Consider the following 24,736-nt stretch of genomic DNA (forward strand, 5'->3'; position numbering starts at 1 on the left):
CCCGGTGCCTTAAAGCACTTCAATACAGGACGTACCGGTGCGTCCTGGTGCGGTAAGGGGTTAATGGTTGTCTAAGGAATGTTATGCCACGTTGAGTGTACTTGGAAACACAGATCATCATGACTGGCTGATGGCAGCTCCCTTTGCATTTGCTGACCAGTGAAGTCCCAGATGTGTTAGATTGACGACAAGTCCGGAGACGCTGCAGGCCATGGTAGCATGTTTAGGCCACACAGGCTGCTCACAGTAGCATGAGTAACATGCGGCCTGGTGTTGTCCTGTTGAAAGATGGCTTCTGGGACACTTTGGAGAAATAGCCGTACCACTGGTTCCACGATCAAATCAATGTAATGTCGAACTGTTATGGTATGTTCACACGTGCACGTCCGTTACGGCTGAAATTACGGAGCTGTTTTCAGGAGAAAACAGCTCCTGAATTTCAGACGTAATGGCATGTGCAGGCGCTTTTCGCTGCGTCCATATTATTATGTTATTGGTGCTGTTTTTCTATGGAGTCAATGGAAAACGGCTCCAATTACGTCCCAAGAAGTGACATGCACTTCTTTGACGCAGGCATCTTTTTTTGACGCGGGACTCATCGTTGAAGAGGATAGACCTCCATTCCAGTCTCCATATCCATCTTGATGTGCACCATTATAGCCTTTGAGAACGGTGGCGTGTGGTCAATGGAACACCTGTAGCTGGACGTCTGGCTCATAGTCCAATGTTGTGCAAAGGCCTTTTGATGGTCTGTGTCAACACTGGTTGCCGCCCTAGGCTTGGGATGTAACGTCTGATATCACTTACAGTACAGAATGGATCACTAACACACCATTCTTCCAGTCAGACGATCCATCAATGCCGAGGTTCGCCTCCGTTCACCTTTTGCTATCATTCCCTTTCGTTGTTGTTCTCCCAAACTCTGGGACACGCAACGTTCAACAGTGCCGACATGTCGTAGCGATTTGCCGGAGTGATAAACCAAGGTTTCTCAGTTCAAGGATTCTGTGCCTCTCAGTTTGCGACAGTGGCGATAACTGGTACGTCGACAAACAGGAAGCATTGCACAATCATCCCACACCACTTGATCTGATTTTTGAGGTTTCATGTGGCTAAAAAATATTGCTTTCAATCTGGCTTTTATGCCTCACCCACATGCCATGGATTGGAACTAAGTGTAGGTGCTTGAAAGTTTGATCATGTGCAGATTTTAGCGACACCTGCTACTTTCTCGATTTGCATTTTCTTACGGCTTGCCCTTCTTGGTGTTGCAATTTCAATGTGGAGTGCATTTTAGTAATTAATATTGCCCAAGCTCATATTCTATAAAATGTACACACTAAAAATGAAGTCATATATAGTGTATACATGAACAATGGCACTGTATATACTATACACATGAATATTGTCATCTTATATACTGTACAGAAAAATAACACCAATATATACTGTACACATGAATAATGCTGCTATATATACTATACTCATGAATAACCTGGGATACATGCCGCGACACTCAAACCAGGTCGTGGTGTCCGTCGTTTTGATGGGAAAAATAATGCAACATGTAGCACTATTTTTCCCATCAAATCTTACAGAAACTGGGACAGAGGCTCCAACGCAGATGTGAACGGGATTTAACTTTTCTGCAGCTACTGGGGGTGTTGGTTTATTGTAGACAGTAATAGAGAGAGTGACACTGCTGAGCAGCAGCTGTAAATTAGGTCCATTGGCTGCTTATTGGCTCAGCATACAGCAGATGCTCAGCAGTACCATTGTCTTTTTCTATTATCTAATGAGTTCTGTAAAATCTGCCGATGCGGCTCCACCACCACGGACCAAACAGTCAACTAACCAATGCTGGGCTGGCAGACGAGCTCTTTTCTTCTGAGGAGAGAAAGCACAGTATCCTCGCAGCCGCTTGATAACTGCTCGATTATACAGAGGTAGCTGACCTCATCTCTCTTCTTTCCCTTGCCATCTCTCGGAGTGTCTGACCAGTGTCCGCTTACAGATACACTTAAGCCCCATGCACATGACCGTGCCCGCAATCACGGCCCACGATTGCGGGCACGGCCGGCCGCCGACTGCCACCCGCATTTTCAGGCCATTCTCCCATACAAAGTATGGAAGCACCTCCCGCAAAATGAAAAAGAGCGAACATGTTCCAAAATTTTCTGAACATTTCTACGACACGGACGCCCATCCATCCATAGCGCTACGGAAAGGTGTCAATGAAAGTGAATGGGTCCATTTTTATGGACCGCAATTGCGTTCTGAAAAAACGGAGGTTTTTTACGGTCGTGTGCATGGGGCCTTAATCAGACACACAAAGAGAATAGGCTTCAGTCCACAGCTATAATTAAAAAGAACTGTGTGGGTGGCAGCGAACCAGTGTACTGTGCACCAGTCCATCTGGCATTTGCCGGAACTGCCAGATGGCCAGTCTGGCCCTGCCCCCAGGCTTAGGGGCCCGGTGGCAGTTGTGACCAATCCGACCCCTATAGCTACGCCACTGCCCCCAGTTACCTTAAGGCTGGATTCACACGAGTGTGTGCCTTTTGCGCACGCAAAAAACGCAGAGTTTTGCCTGCGCAAAAGGCACTTGACAGCTCCGTGTGGCAGCATCATATGATGCGCGGCTACGTGGTTTTCGCGCAGCCGCCATCGTTATGACACTCCATTTGGATGTTTGTAAACAGAAAAGCACGTGGTGCTTTTCTGTTTTCATCCATCCTTTTCACAGCTGTTGCGTGAATCACACTGAAAATCACGCGCGTTGCACGGACGTATATCCCGTTCGTTTGAATAAGTCCTAACAATAAGTAAAAGTAGGGCACCATTTTATAGTGAACAGAGAGTTATTCCCCACTGCCGCCGTATCAACTGATCTGGGGCAATATTGCTAGCCACTCCTGTATTAGATTCTCAGGCCTTATTCACACGAACGTGTGTCAAATCACAAGGAGAAGCAAGGAGACATTATTTTAAACCGAAAAGAAAAATCTCGACATAATAATATTATATCAAAATATTTTTATTTTTACTTTATTAAACATCAATAAATACAAAACATACAAAATTAACCCCCTCCCAAGTATATACTATAGACATATAAAATATAATTAAAAGAAAGTGTACCAGGTTCACAAAATACAGTATCAAAAATAGTTATATATAGAGAAATAATTCCTCCCAATAGAGAATCACATCCCAGGTAAGTAATAGCTTATATCATGTGTATGAGTATCAGACTGACAGGTCCCTCCAAACAGTAAAGTATAGCAACCATGCTTAAGATAATGGAGACCTAATCAGAAACAAGCTATAGGCAGTTAGAAATAGAACACAATACCTGTTGAGGACATGATACTGGTGGGATAGGACACCTGGACAACAAGCACCTCGACGCACGTTTCGCAACCTTCGTCAGGAGGTGTAATGACTACTCTGAAGACTCAAGTTTAAATACGGTGTTAGAGGGAAGTCATAGACCAATAGTGTGCACCAAGCTGCTCACACCCCCTGACGTTCAATCATCAAGGTTATGGCACGCATCGCTGCGTGTCAAACATAATAGCGATGCACGTCAAGCCAATCAGGGAGGCAACAAATCATCTAAACCTACGGTGTGTCGCAGGCCACTCACACCCCCTGACATCTGATCTTAGAAATCATGACACGCATCGCTGCGTGTCAAGCACATTAGCGATGCGTGTCAACGGCATCAGCAAAACAAAAAAGTTTAACTGGATTGATCCCGGCCAGGGAGTAGTAGATATCACAGTGCACAGCACTTAAACCTATGGTGTGTAGCAAGCCATTCACACCCCCTGACATCTAGTCACGCATCGCTGCGTGTCAGGCACATTAACAATGCGTGTCAAAGGCATCAGTAAAGCAAAAAAAGTTTAACTGGATAAATCCCAGCCAGGGAGTAGTGAGTATCGCATTACACATAAACAATGTTACCCAAAAACACTTAGTAAGTTAAGTAACTGAACTGAATCATTTATCATAAACAAAACAAATTCATATCACGAACATAATTCAACAGAAACCAAATGTCAATCCACATCTCCTTTGTGCCATGAATACCTGCACAATACACTTGCACACAAACAAATATATTAACAAATATCCATATAACCAATATCCAGTAGAAAACATATACATATATATATATATATATATATATATATATATATATACACATTTATAAAGAATATATCACAATACATGAGAGCCATACACAAATTACACATACATATACATTAATTATAAGAACCCAATCATACTTGAAGAGCATGTATATATATCCATATATACATCCATATGTGCGTGCAAAATATATTAAACTAATTGGTTATATGTGATGAATAAGGGATCACCAAAAAATAAAGTGATCCATAATAAAAATTATTATATATATGTTAATTAAAACTAATAATTATCAAAGCGAAAGCACGTGTAAGTCAGACGAGGGGCGGACAAACAGGGCACAAACCGCTCTGGAAAGTACACCGAGTCCAGCCCAACGCAAGACAAACCAAGCCTTCGCCAAGATTACACCGTGAATATATAATGTGTAATGAATAATAAAAAATAATAAAAAATAAAAATAAATAATATATATATATACACATACATATATATACATACATATACACATATATATATACACACACATATGGACATACAATAAACCTAAACACATATAAAGAATATATTCAAAAACCCTATAACATATATCCAGAAAATATATATATTTAATAATCCCAACACCTATATAAAAAAAATATATATATAATAAATAACAATTGTGCTATTAAATATATTCAGACCAATGTCATGGTCAATATAAAAGAGTGAAAATATATATCAAATAATATATATATATAAATGACCCATTACAAATACAAACATATACATACATGGAAACATGAACACCAATAAAAATAATAATTCAAACAAAGATTATTATACATAATACATATATGTGCTAATACAAAATTATAAATTATAATTAAAAAATAATAATAACAAATCTTGTGCATATACAGTCATTCAATAAATACACATTGTTGATGTAGATTCATAATGGCAATTTTCATCATCCATGATATCCTTCGTTTAGATGGTCACACGGTTATTTTAATCATTGAAGATACGATTCAGATCAGAAATGGTCAAACCGGATCTAATCAGAGTAGAGTCAAATATAAAAAGTTAAAAAACATAGAACAATACTTACAAGAAAGATGCAAAGCTTTGAGATTCATTTAAGCCTTTCGGAGACATAGTATCTAAAATAACAATCCATTTAGTCTCCTTCCGCAAAAGGTCCCTAAAGATATCACCCCCATGGTTCCCCTGATAGATCCGATCAATCCCCTTCACCTTAAGTAGCCTCCAATTCCTGTCATGGTGATCCCTAAAGTGTCTAGCCAAAGGTTTGCTCCGATCACCAAAACATTCTTCATGATCACTGTTGGTTATCCCTTTAATGTCACGAATGTGTTCCATCACGCGCACTTTCAGCTCCCTTGTGGTCATCCCCACATAGATTTTATTACAGGGACATTGCGCGTGATAGATCACATTCCGGACATTACAGTTTACAAAGTGCACTATCTTGTATGACCTACCTAAATCCGAGCCCATAAAGGAATTAGCCCTCTCCATCACTGGACAATCCCCACAGGATCCACAGGGTACGTTACCCCATCTGGGTCCCCTGGAGCCAAATATGTATTTATTCATTGGAGGAACATAATGGCTTCGGACTAGCATATCCCGCAGATTAGAACACCGACGTGGTGTCATAGCCGGATTATCAGTCAATATTTTACTTAATCTTTTATCTGTATGTAATACAGACCAGTGTTTCTGAAAAATATCACAAATGGAATTCGAATTTTTATTATATCTGGAGATAAATCTCACAGTAGTGTTGGATTTTTCTTTTATTTTAGGTTTCAAAAGATCATTTCTATTCAAAGTTCTCACATACTCATATTCCCGTTTGACATGGGTATTATCATAGCCTCTTCTAAGAAACCTGTCAGTTAGATCCCTAGATCTGTTATCAAAACATGTATCGGAAGAACAAATACGTCTTGCACGTATAAATTGTCCCCGTGGAATAGCTTTGATCACATGTTTAGGATGTGAGGAGTCAGCCTTCAAATAGGAGTTTACAGAGGTATCTTTCCTAAAAATATCGGTAACCACCTGACAATCTGATGTGATAGAGATCTTCAAGTCCAAAAAGTCAATCTCTGTTTGGCTATATTTACTGATGAGTTTAACATTCATGTCATTGGTGTTCAAATAGTCAAGAAATGATGTCAAGTCCCTCTCACAACCCTGCCATATAAACAAAACATCATCTATAAATCTCCTCCATGATATAACAGAGAGCTCATAAGGGTTCTGTTCATCCTGAATCATATGCCGTTCCCAGAAACCCATAAATAGGTTGGCATAAGATGGGGCACAAGTGGCCCCCATTGCCGTGCCACGGGTCTGGAGATAGTATTTGTCCTTGAAAACAAAAAAATTGTGACAAAGCACAAACTCCAGTAACTCAAGGACAAGTTCGACAAGATCAGATGCCAGATTCCCAGCCTCTAAATAAAATTGACATGCCCGCAGGCCATGGCTATGATGGATACAGGTATAAAGGGACTCGACATATTTTGATATAATATTATTATGTCGAGATTTTTCTTTTCGGTTTAATATATATGGATTATGTGAAATCTTGAATTTAATGAATTGGCTATGAGTATATATATATAGGTTATTAGAAGCAAGGAGACAGTCTGATATGGTGATCTCTGCCCCTGTACGGGCTTAGGCTTTATTCAGGCGACCGGATGTCAAATCGGCCATGAAAAACGTATGTTTTTCTTTGGCTGATTTGCATCCGTGTGGTACTCATATCCCCATAGAAGTACATTGATTTCATGCAGCCGTGTGACGGCCATTATAATAATGTCTGTCACGCGGCCATCTTCACCGTTCGTGTGAATAAGGCCTAAGAGTTACAGCTTGTCAACAGCTATTGAGAACCTACTCCAAAAGTGACAATCAATATGACACTGGATACAGTTGTAGTCACTTTTGCAATAATGGCCCCATTACAGAATAGAAAAGATAATATATGATCATTTTTAAGTCTTTTTAATCTCTGCTTCAGACAACTCATTTTCAAATGCGGGCAGAAATGGCTGATACGAAGAAAAAAAAAAAGACAAAGGTAGAATTTAAATTGATTTTATTGGCAATTGATAGTGGTACTGTAGATACACATAAGCATAAAGCAATGGGAACTAGGATACTTTTCAGCTAGGATGTTTTTGTTGCTTTTATTACCTTTTGCATATGTTCCATTGTATATACATGCTCCGGCTAACTATCAGGCCCTATTCACACAGGCGTATTTCACGTCCGTGTTACGCTTGTTAAACCAACGGACGTCACACAGACCTATGCAATTCAATGGGGCCATTCAGACATTCAGTGTTTTTCACGCAGCGTGTGTCCGCTGCGTGACTCACTGCATGTCCTATACTTGTGCGTTTTTGGCGCATCACGTACGGTGTGTGAAAATCACGGACAGCACGCGGACGTCATACGTGTGCTCTGCGTGATTCACAAAACAGTTGCTAAAGAAATGATGAGAAAAAGAAAAACAGTTTATTTTGCTGATGTAAAAAACGTGTGACATACGGATGACATATGCACGGAAAGAACGCAGACATGCACCGTACACGGAAGTCACACGGAGCTGCAACGCAAGAAAAACGCTGCATTTTTTACGCATTCAAAATGGACACGTTCGTGTGAATAAGGCCTCAGTTTCTTGTGCCTCCACCCCACACTCTCTGCCCAACTGATTCTGGCTCATGAGCCTAAGGCCGGATTCACACGAGCGCGTTCAGTCCGTGATATATGGTCCGCAGGTCGTATATCATGGACTGAACACGCTCATGTGAATCCGGCTGAAGGGTATGTGCACACAAACTCAAAAACTTCTGAAAATACGGAGCTGTTTTCAAGGGAAAACAGCTCCTGATTTTCAGACGTTTTTTAAGCCACTAGCGATTTTCGCTGCGTTTTTCGTGGCGTTTTTTACGGCCATTTTTGGAGCTGTTTTTCTAGTCTATGAAAAACGGCTCCAAAAAGTCTGAAGACATGACATGCACTTCTTTTTCGCGGCCGTTTTTTTATGCAGTTTTGAAAAACGGCCGCGAAAAAAACAGCCCGTCGGAACAGAACGCCGTTTTTCCCATGGGCAGATGTTTGGAGGTGTTCTGCTTCCCATTTTTCAGCCGTTTTTCGGTACATTTATGGCCCGAAAAACGGCTGAAAACACTCCGTGTGAACATACCCTTAGGCTATGTTCACACGGAGTATTTTGCCGAGTTTTTTGACGCGGGAACCGCGTCGCAAAACTCGGCAGAAACGGCCCGAGAACGCCTCCCATTGATTTCAATGGGAGGCGTCGGCGTCTTTTTCCCGCGAGCAGTAAAACTGCCTCGCGGGAAAAAGAAGCGACATGTCCTATCTTCGGGCGCTTCCGCCTCCGACCTCCCATTGACTTCAATGGGAGGCAGGAGAAAGCGTATTTCTCCAATACGTCTGCAAACATCTGCCCATTGCTTGCAATGGGTCTTACGATGTTCTGTTCAGACGAGGTGTAAAATTACGCCCGCGTCAAAGAGCAGAACACTTCTTGGGAAGTTTTTGGAGCCGTTTTTCATTGACTCCAATGAAAAACAGCTCCAATTGCGTCTGTAAAAGATGCCGCGAAAAACGCGAGTACATGCAAAAACGTCTGAAATTCAGACGTATTTTGCGTTTGCGTGTGAACATACCCTAAGGGCTTGTCCACACACAACGGAATTGCTGCAGACAATTTTACTAGCAATTCCGTTGAAAGTCAAAGGCTTTTATGCTGCGCCAAGAACGCACCATTTCCTGTGTTTTTTTGCGGCAGAAAATGGTGAGTAAATTGCTGTGTTTTTCTCAATGTTAGGCCTTATTCACACGAACGTGTCCATTTTGCGCGCGTAAAAAACGCAGCATTTTTTCTGCATTGCAGTTCCGTGTGACATCAGTGTATGGTGCGTGTCTGCGTTTTTTACGCGCGTATGTCATCAGTATGTCACGCTTTTCACGTCAGCAAAATAAACTGAAGGTATTTTTTTTTTTCAAAATAATTTCTTTAGCAACTGTTGCGTGAATCACGCACAGCACACGGATGTGCGTCCGTGTGCTATCCGTGATTTTCACGCACCCATTGATTTCAATGGGTGCGTGATGCGCAAAAAACGCACAAGTATAGGACATGCAGTGAGTTTCACGCAGCGGACATACGCTGCGTGAAAAACACTGAATGTCTGAATGTCCCCATTGACTTGCATAGGTCCGTGTGACGTGCGTTATTTTCACGAACGTAACATAGACGTGAAATACGCCTGTGTGAATTAGGCCTCAGGAGATGGAGATATAATTATGAACACTTTCCGTAGTAGGAATTGACATGCTGCAGTCCGTAAATTACGCACCGCAATTAAATTTTGGTTTGAACATTTCTTGCAGCATGTGGAGGAGGTTTGTTAAATCTCCTCCACTATGGTGCTACTGTATTCGACTGCGTTTTTTCCGGCCCTAAAAAACGCGGCAATTCCAGAGTGTGTGGACGAGCCCTAACAATACTACATTACTATAACAATACCGCTAGCTTTTAACTTACCAGAAATTTGTGAGTTTACTCCACGTGCTTTTTTTGAACAATCCAGTTTTCAAGTTTGAAAGTATGTTCACACGGCTTATTTTCATACGTTTTTCGTGCCGTAAATGGCAGAAAAATCGGAAGCAAAATGCCTCCAAACATCTGCCCATTGTATTCAATGGGAAAAACGGCATTCCGTTCCAACGGGCCGTTTATTTACGCGGCCGTTTTGAAAAACAGCCGCGTAAAAAAAACGTCCGCAAAAAAGAAGTGCATTTCACTTCTTGAGAATGTTATTGAGCAGTTTTTCATTGACTCTATAGAAAAACAGCTCCAAAAACGGCCGTAAAAAACGCTGCGAAAAACACGAGTGGTTTAAAAAACGTCTGAAAATCAGGAGCTGTTTTCCCTTGAAAACAGCTCCGTATTTTAAGACGTTTTTTAGTAAGCGTGTGCACATACCCTAAGCGTCGCTAAATGCAGACATGCTGCTCAGTTGGCAGCGTTTGGCAGACACAAGTATGTCAAGATTGGGCAGCCCCAGTTTAGATAGTGCCACAGTGCCCTCTGTAGATACTGCCACCCCCTGTATATAATGCCACAGTGCCCTCTGTAGATAGAGCCAAACCCCACTAAATAATTCCCCAGTGCCCTCTGTAGATAATTCCACAGTGCCCTCTGTAGATAATGCCACAATGCCCTCTGTAGGTAATGCCACAGACCCCCAAAGATAATGCCACTGTGCCCTCTGTAGAGAGTGCCTTATCTCCCCTAGATAATGCCACAGCGCCCTCTGTAGGTAAATCCCAATGCCCTCTGTAGATAATTCCCCAGTGCCCTCTGTAGATATTGCCACAGTGAGCTCTGTAGATAGTGACACACACACACACACACACACACACACACACACACACACACCCACACCTTTGTAGATAGTGCCACAAACACCCCCTAAAGATAGCTCCATTGGGGCTCCCTCTAGGAGTGGAATTCCCAGCCAAAGCGTTTTCGGCACTTTGGCTGGGCAGATTGCTCTCCTGGAAGAGCCCCTGACGTCACTGTCCATATACGGACAGTTACGTGGGAGGCCTTGTCTATCAGCGGAGTCCCTGACCAGGGCGCTCTGGCTGGGGATTCCACTCCTAGAGGGAGCCCCAATGAAGCTATTTATAGAGAGTGGGGTGTAGTGCTGTCCACAGGATGGGGTGTGTGGTGTGGCACTATGTACAGGGGGTGTGCGGTGCACTTCCTGCGGCCAGCGAGCCACAGATGACAGCTTTAGGTGCCGCATGCGCTCCGCATAGTGGTTTAATTTTTTTTTATCTCCAATTGACTTGTGCTATGGGGTTTTGTGGTATTATTATTTGGGGGGACGAGGTTGGGTAAGATTTAATATAGAGATTGTAAACAAAAATAATATAATGGTTATATAATGTAATCAATGTTACTTTTTTATTGTTTGTTAGGGGGGATTCACACGAGCGTGTATTCGGTCCGTGCGGGCCGCGTGGTTTTCACGCGGCACGCATGGACCAATACAAGTCTATGAGGCAGTACAGACAGTCCGTGCTTTTTGCGCAGCGTTTGTCTGCTGCGCAAAAAGCGCGACAGGTTCAATAACTCTGCGTATTTCGCGCATCACGCACCCATTGAAGTCAATGGGTGCGTGAAAATCACGCGCACCACACGGAAGCACTTCCGTGGGACGAGCGTGATTCGCGCAACAGCAGTGAAAAGGATGAATGAAAACCGAAAAGCACCACGTGCTTTTCTGTTTCCGAACATCCAAACGGAGTGTCTTTGCGATGAGCGAAGCCGGACAAGCGTACCGAACTTCACCGGGTTCGGCCAAACTCGTTTTGGCCGATCCCGGCAAAAAAATTATCGGTACGCGACGTCAGGAGATAGTCACTGTCCATGGTGCTGAAAGAGTTAAACTGTTTCAGCACCATGGACAGTGACTTGCGATCCCAAAATACATTAACCTGTAAAAAAAAAACGAAGTTCTAACTTACCGATTACTCCTGTCTCCTTCCTGCAGTCCGACCTCCCGGGATGACACTTCAGTTCAAGTGACAGCTCCAGCCAATCACAGGCCAAGCACAGGCTGCAGCCAATCACAGGCTGCAGCGGTCACTTGGACTGCTGCGTCATCCAGGGAGGTGGGGCCCGATGTCAAGAGAGGCGCGTCACCAAGGACGCGTCACCAAGGACGCGTCACCAAGGCAACGGCCGAGAAGTTCTCGGTAAGTAGGAACTTTATCTTTTTTTTTTACAGGTTTTTCGCTGTTCGGCATTCACTGTCGAGGGTGCTGAAAGATTTAGCTCTTTCAGCACCTTGGACAGTGACGGGCGTTGACAAGCCTCATCTCTATGATGCCGGCTGCGCGAAAATCACGCAGCCGCGCATCAGACACGCATGACACACGCAGCTGTCAAATGGTTTTTGCGCTCGCAAAACGCTGCGTTGTTTGCGCGCGCAAAAACGCAACGTTCGTGTGAATCTGCCCTTAAACTAACAAAAACTGTATTATTTTTTATTTTTTTTTAAATGAGAGCGCAAACAGGGAGATTTGGTATTGGCAATAACTAAAGTTGCTAATGTTTTCATGTGGAAGGCATTAGATATTTTAAATGTAAAGCTGCAAAGCTTTTATATTTACTATTTAACCCCTTCCCGCCGCAGCCCTTTTTCAGATTGTCATTTTTGTTTTTTCCTCCCCACCTTCCAAAAGCCATAACTTTTTCATTTTTCCGTCTGTATAGTCCTATGAGGGCTTGATTTTTGCAGAAGCTGGGCGTTGTGAAGAGAGGTGGATGATACTTCTCATCAGAACGCCCAGCTAGTAAAAGTAGTAAACACGCCCCGATGTACGCACACAATACACGCCCAGTTGTACTTTTAATTTTCAACACGCCCAGTTGTACTTTTGCAAGCCTCATTTGCATAAATACGAAAATGGTCATAACTTGGCCAAAAATGCTCGTTTTTTAAAAATAAAAACGTTACTGTAATCTACATTGCAGCGCCGATCTGCTGCAATAGCAGATACGGGTTGCAAAATCTGGTGACAGAGCCTCTTTAAGCCCTGCCAGAGGCAGGGCTTAATAAGTGCACAAAGATGGCGGAACTGGGGGCCTTCATTAGGCACCCAGGCAGCCATAGCAAGCATCGCCACCCCGTGATTGCATTGCGGGGGCGCGATGAGCTGTTAAAAGGGGTCACCCCCCTCTTTCTAACGATTTAAATGCTGCGGTCGCTATTGGCCGCGGAATTTAACGAGTTAAACTAACTGGATCGCGCTCGAGCTGAATTTTTTGTATGCTACAATACGTCGGCAAACATCTTCATTTGAATGGGTTTGCCGACGTACTGTGCAGACAACCTGTCATTTACGCGTCGTCGTTTGACAGCTGTCAAACGACGACGCGTAAAAATACAGCCTCGTCAAAAGAAGTGCAGGACACTTCTTTCAGACGTAATTTGAGCCGTTCTTCATTGAACTCAATGAAGAGCAGCTCAAAATTTACGGCTGTCAGAGAAGCTTCGCAAAATGCGAGGAGGAGCATTTACGACTGAAACGAGGCAGCTGTTTTCTCCTGAAAACAGTCTGTCTTTTCAGACGTAAATGCCTGCTATTGTGTGCACATACCCTAATAATCATCGTTATCCTTTGTGCCTCCATCTATCCCTGATCTAAGTACAGGCACCCATCTCCCTCCCCCGCCCCTTTCACAGCCTGATCAATGTGAGGGTATGTTCACACGGCAGCCTCCGTTACGACTGAAATTACGGAGCTGTTTTCAGACGTAACGGCATGTGCAGGTGCTTGAACGCCGCGTCCATTACGGACGTAACTGGAGCTGGTTTTCCATGGAGTCCATGGAAAACGGCTCAATTTACGTCTGAAGAAGTGACATGACACTTCTTTGGCGCGGGCGTCTATTTACGCGCCGTATTTTGACAGCGACGTGTAAATATACGCCTCGTGTGAACAGACAAACGTCAGCCCATTGCTTTCAATGGGCAGATGTGTGTCAACGCTTTGAAGCCGTAATTTCGGACGTAATTCCAGGCGTAAAACGCCCGAATTACGTCTGTAATTTGGCCGTGTCAACATTCCCTAAGTCTGCTCACTCCACCTATGTCAGACATCTTGGTACACATAATCCAGTCAACACGTTTTCCTCACCTGCTGCTGGATCTGTTCCAAAAGATCCTGTATTAGGCCCTGTTCACAGTGAGTTTTTTGCTGGCAGAAAATTCTGCCTCAAAATTCTGTCTTAAATTTTGAGGCAGATTTTGACCAGCCTGCACGCCACTTGCCGCGTTTCATGTCCGTGGCCATTGAGCGCCGCGGGCAAAAACGCTGTGAAAAACGCTTTCTTTGCCTCCCATTGGGAGGTCAGAGATGTAAATGCCCGAAGAAGTCACTTCTTTTTCCCGCAAACCGGTTTTACCACTCGAAGGAAAAAAACGCCAACGCCTCCGCCTGCCATTGAAATCAATAGGAGGCGTTTTTTGCCGCGTTTTCCGACGCACTTTCCGCATCAAAACATGTCTAAGAAGAAGCGACATGCCCTATCTTCAGGCGTTTTCTCCTCTGACCTCCCATTGACATCAATGGGAGGCAGAGAAAGCGTGTTTCGCTGCGCTCAATGGCCGCTGGCAAAAAAAACGCTGTGAAAAACGTGGCAAACGGCGTGCAGGCAGATCAAAATCTGCCTCAAAATGGCAGACAGAATATTGAGGCACAATTTTCTGCTGCAAAAAACACGTTGTCGATTTGTCGCAGAGTTTGTTGCGGTTTTGACGCAGATTTCACCCTTTTGCATTGCAAAGTGTAAAATCTGCGCTGAAAATCTGCCTCAAATTCCCCAATGTGTGAACTCAGCCTTACAGCGAAGCAAACACCAAACACTACTCCAAACAATGCTAAAACTTTTTTTTTTTTTTACATCATTTATTATAAATGTATGTAAGTGTTTATCACTATTACTTACTATAAATATATACATACAGATCAAGCAATATAACCACATCCTGTTATTGATATGTATATGTATATATATATATATATATATATATATATATATATATATATATATATATGCACATAAGAGGGGACGTGTTAGAGGAGAGACAAGGCGGCCAGGCAGCGCAGAAAATCCTAGAGTGAAGGAAGAAGAGGTGTGGAAGACAAGATAGGAGGGGGGTGTGTTCTATGATTGATGACGCTCCGTGTCTTTGCTAAGACAGCACTTCCGACTGTGTAGAGACACTGCGCGTCATCAACTACCTTTAGGCTCTATTCACACGACAGGGTCCAAGTGTCGGCCGATAAAAACTGCGGTTTTTGTACGTTTTTCTTGGCCGTTTTGCATCTGTTCCATTTCCGCTCCGGGCCTGTTTCCGTTTTCAACGGCCGATTTTGACCCGTTTTGCATCCGTTTTTTTCTTTGTCTGTTTTAAAAATGGATGAATTTCATTTGTACATTTTCTGCCACACACTGCCCTTTGTAGATAATATTTAAGTTCTATCAAGCGAAAAGAAGATACCCCTTTGTCTAGACACATGAGATGTGAACATGAGAATGATACTAGATCCATTCAATTTTGGGGTATCACTTTGTTGAAATCTGGTCCCAGAGGAGGTCATCTAGACCGTAGGTGGTTACAGGAAGAAGCACAGTGGATTTACCGCCTAAACAGCCTGAGTCCTGGTGGACTCAATGAGGGCTTCACTTTTGTAGCCTTTTTGGGAACATAAATATTTTGTTGATCTTTAAGCCCCTTTGAACTGTGCAGACCTTTTTGTACTTTCTATAGATACTTATAAAAAAATATTTTTGTCCTTCTAATATCGTCAATATTGACTTAAATCTTATAGTTATTTCTTGATATGGTTGCAATCGCATATCGACTTTACCAATGTCTTGTCCTTATATATGCATGATGCTTCTATTCTCGGAGGTTTCTCTCTGATCTCTTCCGAGTTTTTATACGTATTTAAATAAAGTTATTTTCTTTGATAATCTATCTAAATGCTCTAATATATTGTTGATATGGTTATTAACATTTAGTGATATCTAAGCTTATCGTTATGTGTAGTCATCTGTCTCTTTCCACCTTGAATAGCTTTTCTATTACGTAGATAAATATCTCTGTATATTGTCTTCCCAATATTTAATATCTTATATTCTACCAAGCAGATGGTTATTGATATAGAGGAATTGATAATGGAATAAACTTATTTTGTGTTATATTTTATCCATTCTATATATTCAACTTTACGCTTTGTATTGTATTCTTGCATTTAAGTCCACTGACATGTGCAGTGGCTTTTTTTCTTTCTTTTTACATCTGGCACTCCTGTGGTAATGGCTAACATCACGTATAAATTTTTATGTGCTCCAAATCTTAAGTGAACTGCAGTTTATATTCTTCAATTCGGTGGAACTCTTTTCCACTACGCAGGTGCGAAAACGGGCCTCTCATTGGTCGGGCGGCAGCGCTGTGTGGTTGGAGTACTCTCTTGTCAATCATTTCATTCACAGTACCGAACGCAAGTCCCGCATTGGTTGGGCATTAGCTTTGTGAGATTGGAGCATTTTCTTGTCAATCTCTCCATCTATGGGTTTTCCCTATGAGAATCACTTTGATTGGCAGCATCAGTTTAGCTGACGTCACGAGTGAGGTCATAAATATGAGACTTAGTTGCGTTCACCGCCATTAGCCACATTTTCCCATGGGGACGCCACCACGGGGATGAAACATGTCGGGGGCTTCTCTTATTTTAAAATTCAATGTGTTCCGTTAAACTTAAGCCCTTTGCTAAGAAGACTGCAGTCGCTATTTCATACAGGCAGTGTAGTTATCAGAGGTGTTAGTTTGACCCTGCACTCAGTTAGCACAGACTACTGAGTAATAGTAGCATTGCTATATAGGGACTTTCAGCTCACATTGCGCTTTTAATCTTTACTTGTAATCTTCACTTGTATGATGAATAGTTATTTCTAAATAAAGTTATACATTTAACACTAGTAAGCATTCAATAGGTACCTGGGAAACAAGGGCTAATCTTTTTGCCTTTGGCAATTTTGATGTGTTTTGTCTACATGTGTAATCACACAGACAATTTTTTTTAATGGCCTGTGAATACCAGCCGTCAAAAAATAGGACATGTTCTATTTTTGGCCGTTTTCATGGCCAGACGGCTCCCATAGAAGTCAATGGATCAGTTTTTACCAGCTATTTTTCAGGAATCAATCCTTGCAACGATCGGTAAAAACCGGCCAAGGACTCCTCGCACACAGTGCTATTTTGAGTGCTGCGCCTGGGGAAGCCCCTGACAGCACTGTCAATATATGGACAGTGAAGTCAGGGCCTTCAACTATGGATTTCCCGGCCAGAGCATCGCAAAATCTCTGGCCGGGGACTCCTGTCTTGGAAAAGCCCTTGACGTCCCTGTCCATATATGGATAGTAGCGTCAGGGGCTACCTCTGACCCCTATGTAGATAGCACCCTCCATGTAGATAGCACCAACCTCCCCAGTAGATAGCACTCCCTGCCTGTAGATAGCAACCCCCCCCCCCTCATTTATAGCACCACTGTAGCTCCCTGTAGGAGTGGAATCCTCGTCGGCCAGACCCCACTCTAACCGGGGATTTCGCTCCTGGACAAGCCCCCGGCGTCACTATCTATATATGGACAGTGATGTCAGTGGTTACTCCTGAAGCAGAATCCCTGGCCAGAGAGCTGCCAAGGCTCTGGCAGGGGATTCCGCTTTTAGAGGAAGCCCTGACTTCACTCTCCATATATGGACAGAGACGTAAGGTGCTCCCTCTATGAGCGGAATACCCGGCGCTATCTACAGGGGAGTGGTATCTACAAGGAGGGGGTGCTATCTACAGGGGTGTGGTGCTATCTACAGTGGGGGTGGCACTATCTACATGGGCACTGTGGCACTATATGGGAGGTGTGGTACTATCTACAGTGGACACTGGCGTTATCTACATGGTCACTATATATGTGGGCACTGTGGTACTATGTGGCACTATCTATTGTAAGCACTGTGGCACTATGTGGGCACTGGCACTTTTTTATGTGGGCACTATGGCACTTTATATGTGGGCACTCTGACAACATCTACAGGCGATTACTGTGGCACTATCTACAGTGGGCACTGTGGCACTATGTGGGCACTGGCCTTATGTGGGCATTATCTACGGTGAGCACTGTGGCACTATCTACAGGGACATTGCGGCACTATCTACATGGGCACTGTGGTGTTTTCAGGCGGTAGGGACAAAACAAAAACCCTGACAAATTAAATCCAATGACAAAACGGATGGCAAACGACCATTAAAAATTGACAGATGGACTGGAAATGGATGAAAATTTGAAGACACACTGATTGAAAATGGCCATGAAAAACTGACAGTTGATCCGTTTTTAATGGCCATTTATTTTCACTGTCATGTGAATGTAGCCTTATTCTAATTTTCCTGAGAGTAAAATTAGAGTCCATTGGACATTGCCAGAATTGCTGTGCATCTACAAAGGTTGCTGCATGTATATGCATGGACAGGACAAGTTCACAGTTAGGGTATGTTCACACGGCTTATTTTCGGTCGTTTTTCGGCCGTAAACAGCCGAAAAACAGCCGAAGAATCGGAAGCAGAACGCCTCCAAACATCTGCCCATTGATTTCAATAGGAAATACGGCGTTCTGTTCCGATGGGGCGTTTTATTACGCGGCCGTTTTGAAAAAACGGTGCGTAAAAAGATGCCCTGTAAAAAGAAGTGCATGTCACGTCTTGAGACGTTTTTGGAGCCGATTTTCATTGACTCTAGAAAAACAGCTCCAAAAACGGCTGTCAAAAATGCCTGGAAAAACGCGACTTTGATTGAAAAACGTCTGAAGATTAGGAGCTGTTTTCCCATGAAAACAGCTCATTATTTTCAGACATTTTTTATTTTGTTTGTGCACATAATGATGGCCAACTGCGCGAAAAGCACGCATCATACAGGGCTGACACACGGAGCTGTTAAGTGCCTCTTGAACATGCAAAACAGTGCATTTTTTTGCGTGCGCATCCAGCCTTACTGTCATTAACTTCACATGGAAATAGACACCTAATCATTGGATCTCAGGTCCACTCTGAGGCTTTTCCCATCAGTTGTCATTGCCTGCTGTGGTCAGTAGTATTATGTGTCAAACCTCAATCCAGGTTCCTGTAACAATTGGAATAAGGCTAAGTTCACATGTTTTCAAGGGAAAATAGCTCCTGATTTTCAGCCGTTTTTGGAGCTGTTTTTCTATAGAGTCAGTGAAAAACGGCTCCAAAAACGGCTCAAGAAGTGAAATCCACTTCTTTTTCGTGGGCGCTTTACGTGCTGTTATTCAAAATGGCCGTGAAGAAAACGGCCCGTCGGAACAAAACGCAGTTTTTCCCATTGAAATCAATGGGCAGATGTTTGGAAGCGTTCTGTTTCCGATTTCTCCGCCATTTTTTGGCCGTTTATGGCCCGAAAAGCGGCCGAAAATAAGCCATGTAAACATACCCTAAATGCAAGGCTCTGCATGGTCAATGAATGTTTGCATGAACTGTCACGGGCCCTGCCTAATATCCATGGCAGTAAAGAAATAGTAATGTTAACAATTTTAAAAAGTTGTTAAACACACTGGACGTTAAAAGCTCAAATTAAATTTTCTTGTCAAAACTAGCTTGTGCCTTGTTTACACTGCAACATTTACAGCTTTGTCTATATTTTTTGGGCCAGATACCTAACTGTATCTAAGTAAATCATTTGGGTTTCTCTTTAGAAAGGTTTCTCTTTAAAAAATAATAATAATGATAATAAAATATCAAGAGTGAACTAATCTGTGGTGACTGTTGTTCTCAAGGGTTTCTTTGGGAAGCTATTATGTATTAATTACATGAGTTGTTATCTATGTGTTATGGTTCTCCACTGGGGTAATCAATACATTCTGAATTCTACAGCTACGAGGAAAAGGATCACAGGAATTTGTCTTTGGACTGCTGAAAGAGTGATTGACGCAGGACATAAATGCATGCACGATGGGAAAGAAACTTTTCATGGCACAAAAGAGAGGGGAAACACGGGCAGTTTGTTTGGGCATCGGAATGATTATCTGCTCTGTGATGATGTTTTTCCTACTGGGAGTGACTGTGCTGCCTAAATATATAAAAAGGTATTGTATCTTTAATCTATTTTAGTTTCTTTCCAATTAAAGGTGTTGTCTAGAGAACAAAAAATATTTATTAAACAGCTTACAATGAGGCTCCCCCGCCACTCCCGTTTTTTTACTGCCCCACCACTTTCTTCTTCCTGTTGCAGCGATGGCATGTCAACACAGGGTCATGTGATTGCTTCAGCCCCTTAGTCTACTACACTATTATATACAAAAAAACAAAAGGTATGCTGATGCATATAGAGCACGTATGACAAAAGGACACTCTATTGGCCACGCCACGTAAATGGGGGCTTATGGATAAGTTTGAAGTATACGCCAGGACCTTCACAAGAGCATTTGCAGAATGTAGGATTGTAATGTGATGTGAGCAGAAACAGAAATGATCTGCAGCAATAAGTACATAGAACATAGTAAATAGAAGTGCCAACTTGGAAGCATTTTACAATTTAATACATGAAATAAGGGAACTTTCCAGTCCCTAAAAATGTATGGCCTATCCTCAGGATAGGCCATCAATAGCTGATCGGCTGTTTTAAAGGGGGTGCAGAACTCATACTAGCGATGCTTCCACTTCATTTCTACTCGCTCATTGTGAATCGTCGAGACAGAGGCGATTCACAGGTATTGCAGCCTTCTTCTCCCATTCAGTTGAATGGGAGAAGGCTGCAATACTGTGAATCGCCTCTACATCTGTGTCGATGATTCACAGTGAAAAAGTAGAAATGAAAGGGAAGCAGAGCTCGTACGAGCGCTGCACCCCCTTCAAAACAGTTGATCGGTGGGGAATAGCAATTAGCTATTGATGGCCTATCCTGAGGATAGGACATCAATTTTTAGGGACTGGAAAACCACTTTATGTGATGAAAAAAATCAAATAACGGAGCAATTCAGGTCTGCCATAGGTGTGTAGCTGATTCAGAGCTCATTAACCCCTTCCTGCTGCAGCCACTTTTGACCTTCCTGACAGAGCGTTACTTTGAAAATCTGACATGTCTCAATTTATGTGATAATAGCTTTGGAATGCTTTTACGTATCCAAGCGATTCTGAGATTGTTTTCTCGTGACACATTGGACTTTATGTTACTGGTAAAATTTGGTCCATACATTCAGTATTTAATTGTGAAAAACACCCAAATTTAGCGAAAAATGGCAAAAATGTGCATTTTTAACATTTTGAATGTATCTGCTTGTGAGACAGATATTTATACCACACAAAATAGTTGCTAATTAACATTTCACATATGTCTACTTTAGATTGGCATAGTTTTTTGAACATCCTTTAATTTTTGTAGGACGTTACAAGGCTTAGAACTTTAGAAGACATTTCTCACGTTTTCAAGAAAATGTCAAAATGCTATTTTTACAGGGACCAGTTCAGTTGTGAAGTGGCTTTGAGGTCCTTATATATGGAAGTTACAATAAATCACCCTATCTTAAAAACTGTACCCTCCAAAGTATTTAAAACAGCATTTACAAAAGTTTCTGTACCCTTTAGTGTATGTTCACACGATGAGAGGCATTTACGTGTGAAAAGACAGACTGTTTACAGCTGCCTCGTTTCACACGTAAATGCTCCTCCTCGTAATTTACGAGGCGTCTGAGACGCTCTGAGACGCTCGTAAATCTTGAGCTGTGCTTCATTGAGTTCAATGAAGAACAGCTCAAATTACGTGGCAAAGAAGTGCCCTGCACTTCTTTGCCGAGGCAGTCCATTTACGCGTCGTTGTTTGACAGCTGTCAAACGACGACGCGTAAATTACAGGCTGTCTGCACAGTACGTCGGCAAACCCATTCAAATGAATGGGCAGATGTTTGCCGACGTATTGCAGCCCTATTTTCAGACGTAAAAAGAGGCATAATACGCCTCGTTTACGCCTGAAAATAAGTTGTGTGAACCCAGCCTTGGGTGTTTCACAAGAATTAAAGCAAAGTCGAGGTGAAATTTACTAATTTCTTTTTTTTTGCAGAAATTCATTTTTAATCCATTTTTTTTCTGTAACACAGAAGTCTTTACCAGAGAAACGCAACTCAATAATTATTGCCCAGATTCTGCAGTTTTTAGAAATATCCCACATGTGGCCCTAGTGTGCTAATGGACTGAAGCACAGGCCTCAGAATTAGGGCACATTCAGACGTGGCGGAATTGCTGTGGAATTCCGCGGCGGCCAGTCCGCAGTGGAATTCTCCAGCGGCCGTTTTTTACGTTTGTTTCAATACATTTTTAGGAAAGTGAGTTCAGCCGTTGCGGAAAACTCTGCTGCGGACTATAGGCTGCAGTGCGGGATTTTCAGTCCACAGCATGCACTGTCTGTTAATTTCACTGCATATTTCAGCCTTTGCAATGCAGAAACTGAAATCTGTGGCAAGTCCGCTATGATATCCGCAACGTCTGAATTACCTGTCAAATATGCAAATGTTGGTGCAAATTCATTGCGTAATTGCCCCTAATCTGCACCAACATTTGCAGCGGAAAAATTCCGCCACGTCTGATCGTGTCCTTAAAGGAGCACCTAGTGAGTTTTCGGGGCCTTCTTTTTATTAGATTATATTTTAGGCACCATGTTAGATTTGAAGAGGTCTTGTGATACCAAGCAAAGGAAACACCCCAAAAATACCCCATTTTGGAAACTATACCCCACAAGGAATTTATCTAGGGGTGTAGTGAGCAATTTGACTGCAAAGATGTTTCATATATGTTATTAGAATTGAAATGTGAAAATGAAAACTGTATATTTTTTCCAATAAAATGTTGTTTTAGATTAAAAAAAACAACAACAATTTCCACAAGGACTAAAGAAGAAAAAGCCCCCAAACATTTGTAAAGCAACTTCTCCAGAGTACCTAAATATCCCAAATGTGGCCATAAACTGCTGTTTGGGCACATGGCAGGGCTTAGAAGAGAAGGCGCGCCAGTTAACTTTTGGAGCACAGATTTTGCTGGATTGGTTTCTTGGCACATGTCACATTTGCAAAGCCCCTAAGGTACCAGTACAGTGGAAAATCAACAAAAATGACTCCATTTAGGAAACTACACCCCTTGGGGAAATCATCTAGGGGTGTAGTAAGCATTTTGACCCAACAAGTGTTTCATCGTTTTTATTAGAATTGAGCAGTGAAAATAAAGTTTGCATTTTTTTCAATAAGATGTACCTTTAGCTAAAAAATTTAATTTTCTCACCAAATAAAAAAAGAAAAAGCACCGAAAGATTTGTAATGCAAATTCTCTTGAGTACGGTAATACCCCATATGTGGTCATAAACTGCTGGTTGGGCGCACGGCAGGGCTCAGAAGGGAAGTAGTGCCAACTGGCTTTTGGAGCACATATTTTGCTGGATTGGTTTCTTAGCCCCATATTGCTTTTGCAAAGCCCCTGTAAAAAACAAAAACAGTGGAACCCTCCAGAAGTTACTCTATTTTGGAACTACAGCCTTTGAGGAATTCATCTAGGGGTGTAGTGAGCATTTTCACCCCATAGATGTTTCAAATCTGGGCAGTGAAAATAAAAAAAAAATTTTTTTTCCAAGGAGACGTAACTTTAGCTCAAAATTTTTCATTTTCTTACAGAGGCTCTGTCACCACATTATAAATGCCATTGCACATAATGTGATCGGCACTGTAATGTAGATCACAGCAGTGTTTTTTATTTAGAAAATGACAGTTTACAGCGTAATCTCGCGAGACTACACCTGCTGTGCTGTAAATCAACCACAAACGTTAGCGAAGTGTCAGGATTCCGAATACACATCCCGTCCTGGCTGGAGGTGATGTCGATTCACTGTCAGGACACTTGAGTAACGTTGATGTGTGTGTATGTGGCTGCACATAGTGATCTAACTAGAACACTATATACAGAGTAAATGAAAGGAGAGAAGTGTAAGACGCTGATTGGTCAGCGTCTTACACTTCTCTCCACAACGCCCACTTGGTCAAAAAGTAAAACACGCCCAGTTGGGCATTAAGAAACTCATTAGCATAAAGCTAATATAGGTCATAACTCCGTCAAAAATGATCGTCTTTCTAAATAAAAAACACTGCTGTAATCTACATTACAGCGCCGATCCAATTATGTACAATATAGGCCACTTATAATGTGGTGACAGAGCCTCTTTAACAAATAAAAAAAGCACCCCAACATTTATAAAGCAATTTCTCCCGAGTACGGCGATACCCCATGTTGAGGAAGTCATCGCTCAAAATATATAAGACTGAAATTTTAGAGAGTTTTCCAAATGACACTCACTCAGGGAATGTATCCAGATCATAGGTTATATCAATAAATCTAGGAGAGAAGTAAGAGACACGGGCATTGCTAGTATGCTCAAAAATATCCCTCTCAGCTTTATTGCCAAAAACAATTACAATATCTTTCAAAATGGGAATAGGTCTGATTTCAGCCAATCATTTACAATATGACACTAACTCCAATTCAGCCAATAGCATACAATGAGAATATTTCATATTGAGCCAATCACAGACATACAATACATTTCAAATGTAATATTATAATTTTTCATTAGATGCTTACGTTAGACTTAACACCTGCAAATTCTCTGGTAAGAATACAATAGCTTGTTCTCTCCCACAAAAAGAATATTTTTCCCTCCACTCTTATCTTACTCCCCCCTTTCCTTATGAAAGAGACGTTTTAGCATCAAAGTCACTTTTACATTTTACAACAAGCTTCACATGAGAACCAAGGACACACGTAGCAACTCAAAATCAGCATTAATATACTTGTCTTAAAGCAACATTCACTATATGGATTCT

At 42.2% G+C, this 24,736-nt stretch overlaps 1 protein-coding gene across 1 annotated transcript in view; it reads left to right on the forward strand.

Annotated features, from left to right (window-relative positions):
* The first annotated feature begins 19,760 nt into the window (after positions 1–19,760).
* The window catches only part of KCNMB1 (potassium calcium-activated channel subfamily M regulatory beta subunit 1), an 87,881-nt gene continuing 82,905 nt past the window's right edge, over positions 19,761–24,736 (forward strand). The window contains exon 1 of the mRNA XM_075859973.1: positions 19,761–19,966. Within this exon, the coding sequence (XP_075716088.1) occupies positions 19,833–19,966 (134 nt within the window). The 5' untranslated portion in view covers positions 19,761–19,832. The remainder of the gene's footprint in view (positions 19,967–24,736) is intronic.

This window comes from Rhinoderma darwinii, chromosome 3 (assembly GCF_050947455.1).
Source record: "Rhinoderma darwinii isolate aRhiDar2 chromosome 3, aRhiDar2.hap1, whole genome shotgun sequence".
NCBI classification, from domain to species: Eukaryota; Metazoa; Chordata; class Amphibia; order Anura; family Rhinodermatidae; genus Rhinoderma; species Rhinoderma darwinii.